Source organism: Podarcis filfolensis (assembly GCF_964270895.1).
Source record: "Podarcis filfolensis genome assembly, chromosome: 8".
In the NCBI taxonomy this organism is placed as follows: domain Eukaryota; kingdom Metazoa; phylum Chordata; class Lepidosauria; order Squamata; family Lacertidae; genus Podarcis; species Podarcis filfolensis.
The window spans coordinates 79,912,682-79,927,645 of NC_139611.1; the positions used below are offsets into that span (position 1 = coordinate 79,912,682).

Sequence of the window (14,964 nt, forward strand, 5' to 3'; positions counted from 1 at the left end):
CAGCTAGACTGGTGACTGGGGGCGGCCGCCGAGACCATATAACACTGGTCTTGAAAGACCTACATTGGCTCCCAGTACGTTTCCGAGCGCAATTCAAAGTGTTGGTGCTGACCTTTAAAGCCCTAAACGGCCTCGGTCCAGTATACCTGAAGGAGCGTCTCCACCCCCATCATTCTGCCTGGACGCTGAGGTCCAGCGCCGAGGGCCTTCTGGCGGTTCCCTCATTGCGAGAAGCAAAGCTACAGGGAACCAGGCAGAGGGCCTTCTCGGTAGTGGCGCCCGCCCTGTGGAACGCCCTTCCAGCAGATGTCAAAGCGATAAACAACTACCTGATATTCAGAAGACATCTTAAGGCAGCCCTGTTCAGGGAAGTTTTTAACGTGTGATATTTTACTGTATTTTTGGTTTCTATGGAAGCCGCCCAGAGTGGCTGGGGAGGCCCAGCCAGATGGGCGGGGTATAAATAATAAATTATTATTATTATTATTATTATTATTATTATATAAAATTATATCATCTGTGGCCCATCCAAAGATGGGTAGGAAAAAGTCCCCTTCCAAGGTGCTTTTTAAAGTCACCACTTTGTAGTGAAAACCAACTAATCAGTGGCGTAGCGTGGGTTGTCAGCACCCAGGGCAAGGCAAGTAATTTGCGCCCCCTAACCCGTGGATTTGCGCCCCCTAACCCATGGATTTGCCCTAACCCCAGATGTTGCGCCCGGTGCGGCCGGCCCCCCCTGCACCCCCCACGCTATGCCACTGCAACTAATGACTTAAGTTCCAGAACTGATATAGCATTCATCCAGCAATTTGCAATGACCAGTACATCCCACTTAAGGGAACTAGTTTGCCTCCTCTACCAATTACTAACAACAAAGTTTTAATTTGTGACATGACTACCTCTGGTTAAAATAACTAGATCCCCCCCCTTTTAAGAATAGGAATATTTATGGGTAGTTGCATTTTTAAATCGGTAGCAGTTGATATTGCTCAAAAACAGTAGTGATCTGAAGCCAAGCCACCTGCCTCGCAAGATTTCCTATTTTTCAGGGTGCAATTTTCAAGATCACTGTCACCCTTATGCTTAAGGAATAAAAATCTTAAAACCTCCCTTTAGAAACTGTGACAGTGAGCACGGCAAGGGGGCAATAAAGACAGTGTTAGGCAAGGGGGTTAATTGCAAATGATCACAGATAAACTATTCCACTCAGTGCAGTGAGCATAATGGGGTGTGATTTCAACACCTCAGCTGTTGGGGTGAAGGAAGATACTAGGAAGAAGGAAGAAGAGGGTGCTCATGAAAACATTTCCTTATGACTTTGTATGCTCTAGGGTGGGATAGCAAAGCTGAAGGCTACATCTGGCCCACAAAGCTGCTTCTAGAGGTCAACAAAGCTTTGCAAAATCTGAACTTTTTCTAACGCTAGACCCCAAATGAATTCATCGAAATAATCACAGTACTTTTGGAAATAAGCCATTAAATGTTTAAAGGACATTGCTAATGTAATACTGCATGATCGTCTGTAAGAAGGAACTGATGAGGGCACTGCGATTTCAGAAATTGGTTTGGAGCATTATCAGGCAAAGACTGAGCTATGGCCATAAAAAGGGAAAGAACAGAAGCTAAACAGGCCCACTGAAATATTAATGGGTCTGAAAATTAATCTCAGCATTATAACCCTTTGTGGTCTCTTGAATAAAATATTTATTAAATACCCTGGATGGAGGCTCTGAGTTTTTATTACTATAGTGATAATAAATTACATTGATCATTATATGTAAACAAGCCTTCCATTGTTCAAATATTGATATCTAAAGATTAAACCCACTAGACAGCGATGTTCAATTTTATTAGTATAGTTGGACAACCCATCTTAGCAACAGCCAAGCATGAAACATTTTTTTTTTAAGTTCAGATCATTCTGGAAATAAATCACTAAGGAGTATACATATCCGGTATGAGGAATTATCAAAACCCTAAATAATAAAAACTTCTTCAATACTATGATATACACTGGGCTAGATTTTTTTAAAAAAATTAAACAGTGATTGTTGCAAATTAGATAATGGATTGGCTCAAACCTTGCTTCCAGTGTCCTGCATTCCAATATGAGATGCATCATAAACCAAGGAGGTGGTTGTTGTTGTTTTTTAAATAGTTTATTATAAATATTTCCATCTTGCCAATCCAAACATAATTGTGCTGTAACAGTAAGGGTAACAGCAACACAAGAGCCCATATTTTCACAGTCTGATAACCTAAGTAATTTTCCTTCTCTGCCTCTCTTTCAGTTCACTACGAGCAAGAATAATATGTGCTCTGGAATGACTTTTTCCAGGTGATTGCATTTGAATTAGGGTGCTTTCATGAACTGCTCCAAAAGCACCTTTTAGCCTCTCTCACCTGCTATCTATGTGCATGTGTACAAGATTGTAATGCACACTGCAAGTAAAAAAGCAACATGGACAGAAAATATGGTTCACAGGACACAGGGAAAGTGTTTAAGAAATCTCATCCTTTGCCACACCTTAGATCAAATTCACAACCTTTTCCTAGTGGGGAAGCATTTTCAGCCCGAAGGCCACCTTCCTTTCTAGGGCAAATTCCAAGGGCTACATGCCACTGGTAAAGGTAAAGGTACCCCTGACCATTAGGTCCAGTCGTGACTGACTCTGGGGTTGTGCGCTCATCTCACTCTATAGGCCGAGAGAGCCGGCGTTTGTCCGCAGACAGCTTCCAGGTCATGTGGCCAGCATGACAAAGCCACTTCTGGTGAACCAGAGCAGCGCACAGAAATGCCATTTACCTTCCCACCTATTTATCTACTTGCACTTTTGACATGCTTTCGAATTGCTAGGTTGGCAGGAGCAGGGACCGAGCAACGGGAACTCACCCCGTCGCGGGGATTTGAACCGCCGACCTTCTGATCAGCAAGTCCTAGGTTCTGTGGTTTAACCCACAGCGCCACCTGCATCCCCACATGCCACTGGTGGGTCAGGCCAAAAGCGAAAGTGGAAAAGCAATGACTGTATGTAAATTATTTCTACACACACTCAGACACCCCTCTCTCTGTCCTCCATCCAGACAAGCAAGGAGCATCACCAGAGTGCAAAAACAAATTCTAGCCAGGCAAAAATGCTCAGGGATGTAAAGCAGAGCTGGTGAGGGTTGTGACCTGGGCAGAGAGGATTTTGCAAGGCAGGGTGTGTGTGGCCTGGGGACAGTCTCAAGGGCCAGATAGATGCTTGGGAGCGAGAGGCTGCATTTTACCCCGGTTCCCTACCTGAGCTAGAATGTAAGCATAGATAGGAGAGTCTAGTATATGAAAAGTTATTTAACTGTATTAATAAAATATTTGCAGCATGGGTGTAGGCAGCCCAGATCAAGTAAAACAATAGAAATAGCTAACTGACCAATCACATTGGTTCTGCCCCCTAAGAAAAATCCTGCCCCCCCCCCAACAAAAATCCAGGCTACACTCATGTTTTGCGGTGCTTGCCAGTTATTCAGTACCTTGCCATTCAGCGGGCAGAAAACTAAAAGGTGCAAAGAGGTTTACTGCTTAGCGAGCAGTTAGGCAGACTACTGCCTGCACACTTTTCTCCACATGTAATCTCTAACCATGAGTTGAAGGCTTCAGCATGGGTCTCCCAACCCTTTTTTATTATTAAAAAAAATAAAAGCTTAGGGAAAGGCGGCAGACTGCTACATGCCCCCAGCTATAATTACAATGCAAAGAGGGTATGTCAGAAGATGCACAACTAGGAGTGGGGGGAGCTGTACCTATTGAAATTCCCATTGTTTATAGAGCAGAGAGGCCACGTCCTGTTTTGCTTGTCAATATTAAATTCACGAGGCAGAGTGATAATAAGGCTTGGTGCATTGTGAATCAAGTTCGATAAATGGTTTGTTTTGTCACTTGGCAGAAAAGAAGCGCGCTTTAAAAAAAAGTAAGGGAAAGGGCTCTCATAGGCGTAGCCAAGGGAGGCAGCTGCTCCCCCCCATAAAGTAAAACAATATAATTTTTTAACTGACCAATCACGTTGGTTCTGCCCCCACTAACGAAAGTCCTGCCGCTCCTAACAAAAATCCTGGCTACACCGGGGCTCTGATTTTAGTCTGCATTTTTTATTATTATTATATTTATTTGTATCCTGCCTTTTTCCCCTGATGGGGAAAATGATGTAAAAATGAGAACTGCTAAATGCATGGGCAGGGGGCATCGTTAAGCATAAAAGTGTAACGCTAAACATATACCGTACAAATAATTACAATAAATAACAGTGTCTGGATAATCTGATTTATTTGCTTTTGAGGAGGAGGTGGGTAGCAACGGGATGAGCCGTCTGGGTGACTGAAAATGAGCGCCTAATAATTGCAGGATAGCCCTTTGTCAAGGTGCTCCCAGCCCCTCAAAAGCGCATCTTCACCTGTCCCACCCAGGTGGCACAGGAGCGTAACGACCGATAGCTTCCTGCAGCCAATCAGCACAGAACTGCGCCGCGTTGCGACCAATCCACGCCAAGTGGGGCGGGGCGCGGCTAAGCCCAAGGGCGGGAGTGGAACGTGGGCTTCCGTAGCAGCTCGGGAAGCGCGGGAAAAGAGGCTGAGAGTCGCCAGGGCGCTTCTCGCGCTTCGGGCAGCCGCATCGGGAAAACCGCCTCTGCACGAGGGGAGGCAGGGTGCTTGCTCCGCCCATCCAGCTCCCGCGAGGGAGGCGTGAGTGAGGCTGTTAGGCGGTTGGAGGAAAGAGGTTGTTGGGGGCAAGATGGAGGGTTGGAAAAATCAGAATTTAAAGTGTGGGGAGGGGGAGATGCCATAAGAGGAGAGGTGTCTCTTCGCTATTATCCGTTTCCCCTGTTGAGATGCAGCAGGGCCCCTGATCAGCCCCACTGGTGAGTAAAAAGGACATTGTACGTTCTCAGAGGCACTCTTGTTATTCCTCATTTTTTTAAAAAAGAATGGGGATTGGGTGGTTGCAGCCAGCTAAGTTCTACCCAACATTGTGTTCATTGAGATGAGCGGCCCCAACTTTTGCCCATTAATTGCAGTGGGTCTGCTTTGAAGTAGGTCTAACACTGGACACAGCCCACATACTCTATGGCTGCATTCCAGTGAGCCCATTTTCATTTCTGAAACCCTACAGTTCGTAGTTGTTAGTTTTTTTATTAAAAAAAATCTGCTGGCTATTGCTGCAATTGTGTACATATTTAAAATTGCATATTGCCTGGTGCTGAAGTTGAGATGGACAAAAATATATTAATGGTTTGTCAAGAAAAAAAAAGAAAACTAAACACCACCCACCCAAGGGTACAGCAGAATGACCAACACACCATGATTTGTTGGAAGTCCTCTCTGCCTGGAATTATCTTACTCTGAATTTATTTTTGACCCTGGGAGGGCTGGTTAGTAACGTATGTGGTGTTTGATTAAAACTGCAAAGGAATTTGTAGCATCTTAAAGGCTAGCAGCTTTATTGTGTTATAAGTTTGCATTGATTAGAGTCTACTTCATCAAATATGTGACTTATGCATACCATCACTTCTGTGGGTATATAGGAACATAAGAATCTACCTGGTACTGAGTTAGACCCATTGGTCCATTTAGCTCTCTAAACACTGACTGGCCATGGCTCTCCAGTATTTCAGATGAGAACATTCCCTGCCCTTTCTGGAGATGTCTGGAACTTTCTGCATGCATAGCAGTTGCTCTATCCCTGAACTATGGCCCTACTCTGTGCATGTGTGTATAATAACATACAAACTCATGCCAGCCCACAGACAAAAAACAAGGGATGGAGGACTGCTGGGACAGCAGCTTTAGCCTCAGTTTCATGTCTGTTACTTTCCCAGGTGAGAATAAGAATCTAAACCTAGCATCTTGGGTGCTGTTTCCCATTGTATCTGCTTATTCTCAGGAGCTCCTTTCAGTATGAATCCTTGTAGCAAGGGAGAAGAAAGAAAGGAGACTTCAGCCAGCTCTGGTTTACCCTGTTCTTCCCATCACCTGAGAGCATCCCCAACAGAGCAGCATAGCATTGAGGAGAAATCTGTCAGGGTCAAACGCCGCCGAACAAGACGAGAGCGCAACTATGTCAAGTTTGGCAGAAATGCTACCGATAGGATCCCAGAACAAAGGCCCAACCGCAGGACGCTACAGAAGACGCTGCCCCCTTTCTGGAGCTCCCAGTTTAACACCTGTGCTAAGTCGACTCCCATCAGACCTATCAAAGGTGGCTGTGTAGCCAAACCTCTGATTATAACGCAGAACAGACTCTCTCAGCCTTTTGGCATGTTTAACAGGGAGGTGAAATCACTTAACATAGAGAGATTGTTGAGCCCCAGAGCTGAGCAAGAGGTCCTGGAGATCACTCCTATACAAAGAGACAGTGGCATGGAGATGTTGCTGGAAGAAGAGATCCAGTCCTGTGATGCTGATCAGAAATCTATTCCCAGCGATCAGTTGAGATGCAGTGGAAAGGACCCGCGTGGAGTGAATAAGGACTCTACATCGATTACACAGCATCCTGTGGCCACTCCAGGTGCATCCCAGCCTTTAGCTGCACCTGCGGTTGTGGAGTTCAATCAAGAGGATTTGGAAACTGAACCTTTTCAGGGCAATGCCTTGATGGATTTGAATGAAAAGGAAAATGTCCCTCCCGTCCCCACAGCAGAAACGGAGTCAGGCAAAGGCAAATCTCCAGTAAGGGAATTAGCCCAGGACCTGCAAAAACTCTTGGACCTCAAGGCAATATTCCCTGGGCGTAACTTAATCAGGGAAACACGTCAGGCTGTTATCAATATCCTGCTGGAACAGAAGAAAACACTCCCAGATTTATCTGCCTTGGCGCTGCTCAAGAAGTCTGCAGGTGGTTGTAACACTGAGACGGCCCATGCAGGTAAGGGGCTTGCTGAGGCTACAGCATAAGTATGAACTGTGTCAAGCAGCTTGGCTCAAGCTAAGCAGCTGTTTGGCATGCAGCATTTGCCATAAATATTGAAAACGAGCAGTTTTGTGAAATATTGCAATAGTGAAAACAAGAGTAGAAGCCCTGCTTTTGCTTTTGGCTGCCATGTGTTAAAGATGAATGGACTTTTAAAAAAACCTGCACTTTCTCAGATGTTTTCCTTCACGGGCTTCACATCGTCTTTCATATTCGGGGCTGAGCTGGGGAGCTTTTTCCTATTAAGGGCTTATTTCACATGGAAAAGGTTAGATGGAGGGGACAACTGATGGTGGGTGGAGTCGGATCCTATGATGGTAGAAATCTGAACCCAAACTGAGCACATTGTAGGATTTCATAGCACACTTTCCTTCTCTTTGCCCAATCTCTCCCATTTGTTTGGTCTTTTTCCTGTTTACCCCTCCACCTCCATTAGCACAGGGTTGAACGGACACTAACGAGGCCTCAACCAATAGTTGCAGAAGGCTCCACTAAATTAGGCCACAGCCAGCTTAAAAAAATTTCATGGTGGCCTGACCTCCTTCACTGCTGAAGGCAACTTGAATCCTCCTTTACTGTTCAGGGAGCTAACTGCAGCATTATTCTAGATTCAGGTAGGTAGCCGTGTTAGTCTGACGCAGTCTAAAAAAAATATATACATATACATATATATATATATATATATATATATATATATATATAGTGTGTGTGTGTGTGTGAGAGAGAGAGAGAGAGAGAGAGAGAGAGAGAGAGAGAGAGAGACCGACCTTAGAGACCAACTAAGTTTGTTCTTGGTACAGTGGTACCTCGGGTTAAGAACTGAATTCATTCCGGAGGTCCATTCTTAACCTGAGGTACCACTTTAGCTAATGGGGCCTCCCGCTGCCATCGCTGCACGATTGCTGTTCTCATCCTGAAGTAAAGTTCTTAACCAGAAGTACTGTTTCTGGGTTAGCTGAGTCTGTAACTTGAAGCGTCTGTAACCCGAGGTACCACTGTATAAGCTTCGTGTGCATGTACACTTCTTCAGATGCACTGAAACAGAAGTCACCAAACCCTTATATGTAGCGGGAGGGTGGGGTAGGGTTTTTTTCAGGAGGGTAGTAGGAGATGGGTGATTGACTCAATGGGTATGGTAAACCTGTTGATGACTGTTAACGACTGCAATTAGTCCTACAGGGGAAAACAAGGGATAGTATGCAGATGATTAGCATATGTAATGAGACAGGAATCCAATATCTCTATTAAGACCAGGTGTCTCCATATTTTTCAGTTTGGTGATAAGTTGTAATTCAGCAACTTCTCTTTCAAGTCTGTTTCTGAAATTCTTTTGTAATAAGACAGCTGATTGGAGATCCTGTATTCAATGTCCTGGGAGATTGAGAGACTGGCTTCTCTGTCTTGTGATTCCACTTTGGTGTTACAGGATCTCACCCCCACCCTCCCACTATGTATAAGGGTTTGGTGACTTCTGTTTCAGTGTATCCGAAGAAGTGTGCATGCACACGAAAGCTTATACCAAGAACAAACTTAATTGGTCTCTAAGATGCTACTGGACAATTTTTTAATATATTTTGCAGCATTATTGGTAGTGCCACACAGGGCAATGGTGTTGCTCTGGAAATCTGGGTCTCGCTTTACAGTGGTACCTCGGGTTACAGACGCTTCAGGTTACAGACGCTTCAGGTTACAGACCCCACTAACCCAGAAATAGTACCTCTGGTTAAGAACTTTACTTCAGGATGAGAACAGAAATCGCGTGGTGGTGGCGTGGCGGCAGCAGGAGGCCCCATTAGCTAAAGTGGTACCTCAGGTTAAGAACAGTTTCATGTTAAGAACGGACCTCCAGAACGAATTAAGTTCTTAACCAGAGGTACCACTGTACTTGAAAAGGTTCATTGGATCTTTGTGCATTATCAAAACGCGATACGCAACGTACTAGAGTAGTAGGGGAATAATGAAAAAAAGATAATTTTGAGAAAGTGCGGTTTCCCTTTCTCAGCTATGTCAACAGAAACTTACAACTTGTCAGCCCCCCCCCCCGCCACGCCATCCCATGTTACACTGTGGAGGGAGCTGGTTCGCTTGAACCTCATTTCTGGTATTTTGTGGGGGATTAGGCTACAGTCACTGAAAATCCTTGGAACGTACTTGATTTACGGTACTTACTACGTTGTATTTTGTCAAGAAATCAATTTTTAAAACTGGGGCGAATCCTAGCATTGCTCCATCCTTTATCCCTTTTTGCTTTTACTTCCTGATATATCCTTGCCTGTGACCATCGATTCACCACTACCCTCAGCCACTCCAAAGTTCATTCGTCCCCTGGATTTCTACCTCTTCTCCCTCACTGTCAAAATATAGACAGTAAGCTTCTTGCTGCAGGGACTTGTCTTGTTTTACTTTCCACCTCTCCCTACCCTGCTGCATTGCTTTGCACAGCTTAATGGACTTGTATGTCATCCTCCCAAAGGACAAATTAACTTTGCCCTTACTCACATTTGTAAGCTTTTGATTCCACATGGGATTTTGTGTGTTCATTTGTTCTGTCCTCCTTCAGATTTCAAGAGCCCACCTGACAGGGACCAGAAAGAGTTGCTATTGGAACAGATGTCTAGCAATGGCAGCAGAAACTCTGACCAGGAGATTTCTCTGAAAAAGCGGAGAGGACAAGCACAATTCTTCCCCAGTAGCTTTTCTCCCTGTCCTGTACATACAGTTATAAGAATGGTGAGCATCAGAATGTGTTAGGATAGTTTGAAAGGTCAGGTTGGTTTGAAAAGAATGTGTTTAAACACTGGGAAGGTATTATTATCATCATCATTATTACTATTAAATTTATTGTCAGTTTTTCTCTGCCACGGCAATTCAGGGTGACTTCCAGAAAGACACAAAACCAAACCCACATAAATACATTGAAAGCAAGTGGGGGAAATACATTAAAACATCCCACATTATAGATGTATTTGAGCTGTAAAAAAATATATTTATTTTCTTACATATACAGGGTGAGTCTTTTAAAAGAGGCCCCGTGGAACATGTGTACTCTGTATCCACGGGGCCTCTTTTAAAGGACTCACCCTGTATATCCTGTCTTCCTTCTGTGGAAGGAAGGAAACAAAGGTAGCATACATGTAGTAATTATAGAATTGTAGAGTTGGAAGGTACCTCAAGGGTCATCTAGTCCTGCAATGTAGGAATCTAGAGTAGATCATTCATGACAGATGGCCTTCCAACCTCCGTTTACTAACCTTCAAGGGAGGAGAGTCCACTGCCCTTGGTGGACCTGTCAAACAGCTCTTACTGTCAGAAAGTTCTTCCTGATGTTTAATCAGAATCTCCTTTCTTGGAACTTGAGGCCATTGGTTTGAATCCTACCCTCCAGAGTGGGAGAGAACAAGCTCGCTCCATTCTCCATGTGACAGCCCTTTAGATATTTGAGGATAGCTATCATATCTCATTATTTACCAGGCTAAACATACCCAATTCCCTCCACTGTTCCTCATAAGGCTTGGTTTCCCTTTATCATCTTGGTCACCCTCCTCTGTACACATCCAGCCCATATTTTACCAGCTTCTCTGCAAGAATATCATGGGGGACTTTGTCAAAAGCCTTACTGAAATCAAGATACACTACGTCCACACCATTCCCTTGATCCCCAAAGCTTGTAACTCTATCAGAATAAAAGAAATTAAATTCATCTGGCATGATTTGTTTTTGAGAAACCCATACTAGGTCTTAGTAATCACGGCATCCTTTTCTAAGTGCTCACAGACTGACTTTAATTTTTCTGTTCTTGGACCATTCCTGGTATCAATATCGAGTCACTCAAACCTGCTTGTCCCCAGGAGGATGGTGGCCTCTTGTGCCTTCAGACCACACTCTGAGTTCCAGGTTTAAGTGTCCATTTAAGAATGGCTTCAAGACCACATCCCAGTTTTTATGCCCATGTGAACATGCAGTGTGTGAAGCAGCCCTCAGGTTGCCGCAAGCGGACAGCTGGAAACATCACATTCCCTTAAGCACTTTGGGCTGATTGTCCTAGGAGTGCGATTACAAATAAATCCATTGACAGTAGACAAACCCAAGGAGGATATTCAGTTGCCCTCTCACCAAAATCCTTTGCCAAAGAACATTGCATGTCAGATTACCAGGCTGTTATGAGCACTATTTGTTCTAGGATGGGAGGTTAATGGTACCGAGATTAACTTCAAAACTTGCCGAATACCTAAGCCGATTTCATCCAGTTGTTCCCAGGCATTTACAAAAGGTCACATCACATCAGTAGTTTTTATTTGGGGGCCCCACAGCAGGTCATTTTCATCTTCTGATCCAGAGATCCTACTCTGTTTGGCTCCTTTTATGCAGCAATATTCTTGCTAGCTACCAACCTCAAAGTACAAGAGCCGCAAAGCTCTACTGGGTTCCAACCCACCATCAGGAAGATGTCGATCTAGCCTTGATCTGTTGTTGTTTTTTTACTTATCCCAGAAGCCTTTAGAATTGGCTTAGTGTGGGATGAATCAAAATTAGCCTTAGAAGTTGAAATGGAACATTTGTAAGAGCATGTCAGAAGTATATACATTCCACTGAGAAGCAGAGATAATCTGTCCCTATCTAATCATGCTCTTTCCTTTATCTTGCCTACTCCTTCTTGTTTCCCTATGCAGGCAGAAGAGAAGACCACCCAAAGAGAAGACTTCAGATCCTTTGTTGAGCCACAGGCATTTAACCAGCACAGCTTTCACTTGACAGCAGTTCAGCCACACTCCCATCTTTCATCTGCACCTTCCCAGCATGTGAATTTAGCCAGGAGCTCCTTTGCTGCAGAGGAACAACATCTTTTGCATGATGCTTTATTCAGAACTGCTCGGCGTTGGGAGCAAGGACTAGGGGAAGCCTTCTGTGAGTCCAGAAGCAGGCAAGAGAGGTCTGAAGTAGGCAGTAGACTACACACAAAGAAGAATGCTTCCAAAAGGCATTGCCTGCCTTTTGCTACCTATGATTCCTTGGGTTCAGTCAATCTGAGCGTGGATGGCAAAGGCACCAGCCATTACTTCTTGACTGATCCCCAGCAACATTCCTGTGTCTATGAATTAAGCCCAGATCAATGGAATTTACTAGAGATGGAGCCCGCTCCATTCCACAGCCCGCATCCTTCGCAGGAGCCGTGCAGTTGCCAGCCTCTGGATTTGGGGCTCAGGCCCACGGAGAGAGCTGCCTCTGAGTCTCAGACGTCCTTTGATGTCTTAAGAAGCATCTGGAGCCCTAAAGCGCCCAGTAAGGGAGCCAAACTCCCCGTGTCCCAAGCTCTGGGCTACTCTTGTCTGGCTCACCAGCCAGCCACTTCCAGAGAGCTGAACTCGGAACAAGGGCAGCCAAATGAGTTTCTTCAGCTGTACAGTATCGTCCCTCAGCAGCACTGCTCTTCCTACAGGCAAAACCCTCAGCAAGACATATATATGCTCAGCAAACACCCACCACACGGGACTGGGTTGTTCTCTGTACTGGCAAAACCCAGAGCCTTCTGCCAGAAAGTCTCTGTAGAGCAAGGGAGAACATCAAATAGTTACCACTTCTGCGGACTGGCAGAGGCCTCCGAAAGAATGCAAAGAAACAGAGACAAAGGGTGCTCCAGATCCGGGAGCCAGACTCGTGATCTGAAGCGGCTGCTTCAAATGGAAGAAGCCCAGCAGCAGCAGCTGCAGTTTTTCCAGCAGCTGCCTATGTCGTATTTCCCCCCCTCCGAGGCTCTAGAGAACAGGAACTCCCCTGACTGTGCCTTGCAAGGCCATCTGTTGGGACAGTCCACCCCGGAGCCCTGGGCTTTCCCCCGAATGAAGTTGTACTGAAAGGGTGTGGGGAGCCAAATTTCTGAATGAGAGAGGCTTGGAAAACGAGTGGATGCTTGATTGGTATGAAAAGGAAAGCCAAGGTGATCACTTGGAAGGGCCATTTGCTACTTCTTACCTAAAATCACAACACACCTCCCCAAGAATCCAGAGAACTGTAGTTCACTCCTCACAGAGCTTCCATTTCCAACACTTTTAACAAGCCACAGTTCTCGGCATTCTGTGTGGTGTGTGTGCAACCACGCACTTGCATAGTTCTGTGATTTCTTTTTATTTAAAGCACATTTGTTTTAGGCCACTTAGAAGGCACAAAACATTTCTCTTTCTATTCCGGGTATGACAGCCCATCCTTTACAAACATGAAGCGTAGGTTTGTTGTCTCAGTGTACCCAACAAGACACACGGGATAAAGTCACCTGTTTCCATTAGATTGCCATATTTCAAGAGAGTAAAACTGTTCCTTCGCTTTTTCATTTTTTTAAGAGAGAGAAGGGAATTAACTGCGGTCTCAAATGTTTTCCTAGGGTAGGAATAAAAATAAATCTGAATCATAAAAGTTGAATGTGAAGTTCTTTACTACCCCTCTGTGCTAACTTTACATTTTTGCTTTGGATTATGCCTGTGATGCTATTCACATAGTTCCTTCTCTATGTGGCTGCATCCTCTTGGGATCGCGAACTGTTCTTTGGCATACGTTGTTTTGCTTTTGTTTGGTTTCACTGATAACATTGCTGAAAACATTATTGGGAGGGAGAAGGGCCTATCAGAAAGTTTATACTACAAAGAAACGAAAGACATTGCAGTAGTTACCTGCTTAGTTACTAACCTCCATACGAAGAATCCTGGAGGCGAATAGCCATTTGTGAAGTACCATCTTATTTTACTGACCCTTTAGAGTTCTCTGAGAATGCCAGCAAACGTTAGAGGTGATCTGGTCAACACCGTGTATGTAGACTTCTAAAAGGCTTTTGACAAAGTTACCTGAGTAAGCTTAGCAATCAAATAATGGGATAAAAGGAGAGGTCTCTTACAGATCCTGGTTAAGAAACAAGAAGCAGAAAGTAGGAATGGACAGTTCTTCCAATGGAGGGATGTAGAAAGTGGAGTCCCATCCCCACCAAGGATTGGTATTGCAACCTGCGCTTTTTAACTTGTTCATAAATGGTCTAGAGCTAGAGGGCAACAGTGAGATAGACAAGTTTGCTGATGATCCCCAATTGTTCAGGGTGGTTAAAACAAAAAGAGACCGTGAAGAGCTCCCAATGGATCTCTCCAAACTCAGTGAACGAGCAGTAAAATGGTAAATGAAAATTCAGCGCAAGGAAGCGTAAAGCGATGCACATTGGGGCAAAAAATCCTAATTTCATATGTACACTAATGAGGTCTGAACGGGCAGTGACTGTGCAGGAATGAGACCTTGGGGTTTTAGTGGATAGCTCAGTGAAGATGTCAACCCCAGTGCGCAGCAGCTGGGGAAAAGGCAAATTCCATGTTAGGGATCACTAGGAAAGGGATCAAAATGAAAACTGTCAATATAGCACCGTTCTGAAAACCAATGTTGTGAAGCTGAATTTTGGAAAAATTGGGACAGGCGAAAGAAAGTACTTCATAGAGCTCATAGTGAAAACTATGAAATTTGTCCCACTCATGTTGGTGGATATACCTATGCTCTGCCTCCATGGTTGAAAACAAAATGTCACTGCATAACCATTGCTAGAAATCTCAGGTGGGAAGTACCGGTATATTGTTGCACTCGGGTCCTGTTTGCGTGCATCAGGTTGATCCCGGTGAGAACAAGTTTCTGGAATAAATGGGCCTTTGGTTTGACCCAGCAGAACTCTTCTCATGTTTTAACTGATACAGGGTGCATATTCCGAGCATACGTTTCCGAGCACAATTCAAAGTGTTGGTTTTGACCTTTAAAGCCCTAAACGGCCTCGGTCCTGTATACCTGAAGGAGCGTCTCCACCCCCATCATTCTGCCCGGACACTGAGGTCCAGCGCCGAGGGCCTTCTGGCGGTTCCCTCATTGTGAGAGGCAAAGCTACAGGGAACCAGGCAGAGGGCCTTTTCGGTAGTGGCGCCTGCCCTGTGGAACGCCCTCCCATCAGATGTCAAAGCGATAAACAACTACCTGACATTCAGAAGACATCTTAAGGCAGCCCTGTT

The 14,964-nt window shown here is 44.8% G+C and overlaps 1 protein-coding gene across 2 annotated transcripts; it reads left to right on the forward strand.

Annotated features, from left to right (window-relative positions):
• The first annotated feature begins 1,992 nt into the window (after positions 1-1,992).
• PRR19 (proline rich 19) lies at positions 1,993-13,351 on the forward strand. Of its 2 annotated transcripts, none has more exons than XM_083627066.1 (4): positions 1,993-2,338; positions 5,918-6,898; positions 9,504-9,673; positions 11,614-13,351. In XM_083627066.1, the coding sequence occupies exons 2-4, from the start codon at positions 5,932-5,934 to the stop codon at positions 12,793-12,795; spliced, it is 2,319 nt and encodes a 772-aa protein (XP_083483192.1). In that variant the 5' UTR covers positions 1,993-2,338; positions 5,918-5,931; the 3' UTR covers positions 12,796-13,351. The 2 variants fall into 2 exon arrangements, with proteins under 2 accessions (XP_083483192.1, XP_083483191.1); XM_083627065.1 differs by lacking the exon at positions 1,993-2,338 and adding an exon at positions 4,213-4,895.
• Positions 13,352-14,964: the final 1,613 nt, after the last annotated feature.

Coding starts and splice junctions, on each gene's coding strand:
- PRR19 (XM_083627066.1), top strand. CDS start 5,932: ATGAATCCTTGTAGCAAGGGAGAAGAAAGAAAGGAGACTTCAGCCAGC. Junction 6,899..9,503: donor CACTGAGACGGCCCATGCAG/GTAAGGGGCTTG, acceptor GTCCTCCTTCAG/ATTTCAAGAGCCCACCTGAC. Junction 9,674..11,613: donor TACATACAGTTATAAGAATG/GTGAGCATCAGA, acceptor TTCCCTATGCAG/GCAGAAGAGAAGACCACCCA.